Source organism: Quercus suber, unplaced genomic scaffold, assembly GCF_002906115.3.
Source record: "Quercus suber isolate HL8 unplaced genomic scaffold, Cork oak 2.0 scaffold_167, whole genome shotgun sequence".
NCBI lineage: Eukaryota > Viridiplantae > Streptophyta > Magnoliopsida > Fagales > Fagaceae > Quercus > Quercus suber.
The window spans coordinates 278,978-284,528 of record NW_027071804.1 but is presented as its reverse complement, the minus strand read 5'-3'; the positions used below and the strand labels follow the sequence as shown (position 1 = coordinate 284,528).

The window sequence follows — 5,551 nt, the reverse complement described above, 5'->3', positions numbered from 1 at the left end:
TTTAAATTGTGGTTGTGATTTATTTTATTTTATTTATTTATATATATTTGTGGATGACACTTGAGAGACGCGTTTGGTAATTACCAATTATAGACTGTACTGTGAAACAAATTAATTCAAAACCATAAAATGGCTTAATTTGTTTCTGTCTATATATGTATATATACAACAGGGAAAAAAAATTATATATCATAGCCACAACTTGAGAGGAAAGCTAAATTTCTTAGAAAATGAAGGATTCAACAATTGCATTACTGTCACTATTTTCAATTTTTTTCTTCCCAGTTTCATGGGCAACTTCAGCTTCAACTTCAGTGCAAGACAACTTCATACAATGCCTTGACAATGCATCAAATGCTCAACCAGTTTGCATTGAGTTTCACACACCAAAAAATTCCTCATTTGCAACTGTTTTACAATCATACAAAAGAAACCGAAGATTTGACACGCCTACAACACCTAAACCGGCTGTTGTTGTGACTGCTGCACACGAATCCGATGTGCAAGCAACTGTTGTTTGTGCTAAAAAGGTTGGGATCGAGCTCCGAATACGAAGCGGAGGTCACGATTACGAAGGCGTTTCTTATGTATCACAAGTCCCTTTTGTGATACTTGACATGTCTAATCTTCGATCTATCGAGATAGACATAGAGAATGGAACTGCATGGTTTCAAGCTGGGGCTATTCTCGGTGAAATATATTATGCAATTGCGAAAAAAAGCAAGAACCACGCTTTTCCTGCTGGTGTTTGCCCTGGTTTAGGTGCTGGTGGCCATATTAGTGGAGGTGGCTATGGAAACTTGTTGCGAAAATATGGGGTCGCAACTGACCATGTTATTGATGCAGAAATTGTTGATGCAAAGGGTCAAATTCTCAATAGAAAGACAATGGGACATGATCTATTCTGGGCTCTTAGAGGAGGAGGTGCTTCTAGTTTTGGTGTCATTCTTTCATGGAAAGTCAAGTTGGTTCGAGTCCCAGACACCGTGACTGTTTTTAAAGTGAATAGGACATTGGAACAAGGTGCAACTGACATTGTGGCACAATGGACGCAAGTTGTGGATAAGCTACCAAACGAAATGTTCATGAGAGTGTGGCTTAAAACCGTGAATGGAAGTCATGCAGGTGAGAAGACTATACAGGCACTATTCGTTGGTATGTTTCTTGGTGGAGCCAAAGAACTTGTGGAATTGATGAACCACAAGTTACCTAAATTTGGCCTCCAAAAAAGTGATGCTATTGAAATGAGTTGGATTGAATCGGTTGTGTTTTGGGCAGACAAGCCACTTGGAACTCCGATTGAGGTTCTACTTGAAAGGGCAACTAAGCCAGGTATCTTTTTGAAGCGTAAATCTGACTTTGTGAAAGAACCAATTTCGAATGCCGGATTAGAAGCTATATGGAAGACCATGATTGAACTTGAGGATGTGGCAATGTTATGGAATCCTTATGGGGGAGTAATGAATAAGATTTCTGAGACTAATACTGCATTCCCACATCGAGCAGGTAACATTTTCAAGATTCAGTATGCAACGAATTGGATGGATGAAGGGATTGAAGCTACAAACCTCTACTTGAATAAAACAAGGAAGCTTTTTGAATTTATGACTCCTTATGTCTCCAAGAACCCAAGGGAGGCTTTTCTTAACTATCGTGATCTTGATATTGGTACCAGTTCCAATGGTGATTACGAGGAAGCAAAGGTTTATGGAATCAAGTATTTCAAGGGTAACTTTGACAAGTTGGTTCGTGTGAAGACAAATGTTGATCCTGACAATTTCTTCAGAAATGAACAAAGTATTCCAACTCTTCCATCTTGCAAGCTGTAGAGGAGAAACTACTGTGTTTATCCCAAGCACCAGTCATCTCATAGAGGTGCCATTCTTTTTCCTATGACAGTGTTACGACCCTACTATAAAATATTGTATCAGAGGAACCCTATTTCTTGAAAAATATACCTTACATTACATATATCCCAAATCTTTGCTTCTTGGCTTTTTCTTTTCTTCCCTTTTTTTTTTTTATTTTTTATTTTTTTTTATTATAATGTTTCTGTTAATTAATTTAAATACAATTAATGCATTCTAAATAGACAAGTGGTTTCGATCTATTCAATAAATTGAAGAGGTAGAATTTGTTTCAGTGGCATGTCATACACGGCCCATTCCATAGCCAGATCAGACAATGATACCCAAACAAAAATTAAGCACTGCCCACAAGGGAAAACTATATGGAGAAAGGAAGAGAATCTATATTACTAATTTACTTAATATTGTGTTCTAACTTCTAAGCAGAATAGATTTTTATTTTCGGATGGAGAACTTGGAATTAATTTCTTGATATTTATCTATATTACTAATAACAGAATTTTTTTGTTTGGACTTCAATTTTTGGCGTACCAAAATATCCACTTACAAATTTTGAAATAACATACAATTTAGTTTAATTTTTTTCCTGCAAAAAGGCAAAAAAGGTTTAAAAAGTAATTTAGCATTCTTAAACTTACCGAATTTTGCTAACAATAACAAACATTCCATGAAAAACCCACTGCCTCACATATAAAAGAAAAAGAAAAAAAAATGACCCAATATCTTGCGTACAAAAGCCAAAAAAAAATAAAAAAAATTATTTTCACTACCCATTTGTATTCAAATGTCTGATTTCTATTTATATTTATTATCTATTTGAATTCAAATATTTCAATTACATCTATAAAAATAAAAAATAAAAAAACCTTCAATTACATAACACGGTTACTTCTTCCAAAAAAAAAAAACTACTCATTCTTATCCCACTCCATACAATTATCACATCAATTTGATAGGTTTAACAATTAAAAAAAAAAAAACAAAATTAAAAATTATCATAAATAAATACATCTCTTCCTAAGGTTTAATCTCCCAAAAAAAAAAAAAAAACCTCTCTCTCTCTTTCTAAGGAGCAGTCCTTCCCTTCCTTGATTTATTTGTTAAAAAAATTGTAAGAAAAATATTTGGAATGTACAAATTTTATACAGCTATTTTCAGGATTATTGGAGCAGTAGTCATTGTTGTACGTCTAGTTTTATGGGAGGCAAAACTAAGGAACTAGGGATCAAATGGGATCAAAGTCGGACAATGAAAAATGATCAAGGGATGACACCATTTTCTCACCCTGTTTTTATTTTTATTTTATTATATATATATATATATATATATAGAAGTTATTATTTCTTGTATTTACTATTTACCCATTTTATGAATAATGGTAAATGAGTCAAATAGTTTTTTTTTTTTTTTTTTCCATTTTCTTTGGCATTCTTTTTGTAATTTTGTAACTGTGAACTATAAAATTTCATCTAAAAATAATGTAATTATTTACTTTATTCTATAGTAATTAGTTTGTCCATGAAGGACATGGAAATAAAAGAGTCAACTAGGGAGAGATTCCCACGAAAAACCAGGTCATTTTTGTCAATTTATATTGTTTGAGTCTCTATGATTATTTGCTTCAATTTTTATTTGCTTACAATTTTTTTAGCCTTAGATGTCCATCCAAAATCGCTAATTTTTAACCATTAAAAATTATTTGATTGGCGAGCCTCTAAAAATTTATGACATTAGAAGAGATGAATAAATTGAAAATTATTACACTAAACCTAAAAAATAAATAAATAAATAAATAATAAAAAAAAAAGCCTCATCACACAAGCAAAGCGTATGTGACGAGACTAATGTTTAATAACAGCCCTTTTCTTATAACTTTAGACCAAAAAAAAAAATCATTCTACATAATCTAATAGAGATTAAAGTCTTTTTTGATCGAATAAAAATCTTAGACTTACTTACACTAGAAACCAATTGATTTCTTAACCTAACGAGTAAAAGTAATCTTCGGTTGATAAAATGTAGAGCAACCATTTCACGGACTTGAAATAGCCTTTTCAGATGTCACAAGATGAGCTTTGTTCTCTTGTCACCAGACTCACCACATCACAACACAAATTGAGGCTCTAAATTATCACTGCTTTCTATTTACTAAGTATTAGACTAAGAAAGACAACCACATTATGCTTTATCTAAATTTTCCAAGAGATCTAAAGTTCTTGTTTTCTAAAATTTAGTATTTGAAAAATCACTTTCCAAATTTCATTCAGAAAAAAGAAGTTTTATGTTTTTAAAATCTATAATAGTTTATTTAATGTCAAAATTATTTCTTTAGTGACCTCGAGGCTATACCCTATTCTAAACTCAAGCTTTTCATGGAGACAAACATGACTTCTTATTTAAATGTTATAGGGTTTAAAAAAATTCCCTATATTGGTTTTTTCAAAACTCTTGAAAAAAGTTCGAAGAGCCTTAAAAAAATATATATTTTGAAGGTCTAGATGATCCTTGATAACCTTAGAAACAAACACTATCGAAAAGAAATTTTGACGGTCTACATGACTCTCAAAACAAAAATTTCGACTGCCTACATAACCCTTGAAACAAGTGTTTTATCTTTATGAAGGATTGGCAACCTTTGAAAAATTAAAAAATAAATAAAAATACAACAACCTTTTTTTGAGGGTCACCCAACCTTGAAAATAATGTTTTTCTGTTTTACACAAAAAAAAATAATAATAATAAAATATAAAAAAAATACAACCATGCACATAGACTTTAAAGGACCACACATTACAAAGTCTATATTATACTAAAACACAAATATCAAAATAAAATTCAATTAGCTTTCCAACTCACTAAATCCTTCAATTCATTCTTGAAGTCTGTGGAAACACTTTTATATTACCCTGAAGGAACTTAGTATTTTAACTAGAGAAGCCCCTACAACATGGAGAGTAATCACCAACTTGATGCTATGTATAACACATAAAGCATACAGTTGGTTACACTAATGTAAAGCCCGTAAAAAGTCTTACATTCATGAAGGGGCCATTGGAGAAATAGAAGTGGTGGTTTGTGAATAATTGATGTAGTGTTGGCATTGCCTTGAGGACTTTGGTCAAGACATGATGGCGTAAAAGTTATGAAGAAAAAATTTATTTACGAGTGGCTATGTAGAACATGAATTAAAACGAATCAAGACTTAGCTAACTTATTTGAAGCTACTTACTACGAAGAAAACACTAAGAGAGATGCAAAACAGTAAATTCGATTCTATATAGAATGATTTAAATAACAAGTGGGGAAAAATCAAGTTTTTCAAATTCGGACCGTTCATTAAACCGTAAAAGGAAGAGGTTCAACGTTTTTGAGGTCGAACCGAGATCGAACCGGGGTCGAACCGTGATGACGCCATAATTAATTTAATAATTATTTTAAATATATATATATATATAGATATATATAAACATTAAATTAATAAAAAAAATAGAAAAATTAACTAAAATAGTCCAAAACAAATATAGATAGTATTTTTTATAACATAACTTTCATAATACAAATAAAAATTATTAAATTCTAAAAAAACAACAGCTATTAAGTTTCTAAATTATTTTTAAGTCATGACAAAATACACTTTAGTACCCAATAATTTTTATTTTATAAAATCCAATAAAATAATTAAG

General features: G+C 31.3%; 1 protein-coding gene across 1 annotated transcript; it reads left to right on the top strand.

The window, feature by feature from the left end:
* The first annotated feature begins 230 nt into the window (after positions 1 to 230).
* LOC136066180 (berberine bridge enzyme-like 14) lies at positions 231 to 1,829 on the top strand. Its single transcript, XM_065770060.1, has one exon. The coding sequence runs from the start codon at positions 231 to 233 to the stop codon at positions 1,827 to 1,829; it is 1,599 nt and encodes a 532-aa protein (XP_065626132.1).
* The last annotated feature ends 3,722 nt before the right edge of the window (positions 1,830 to 5,551 follow it).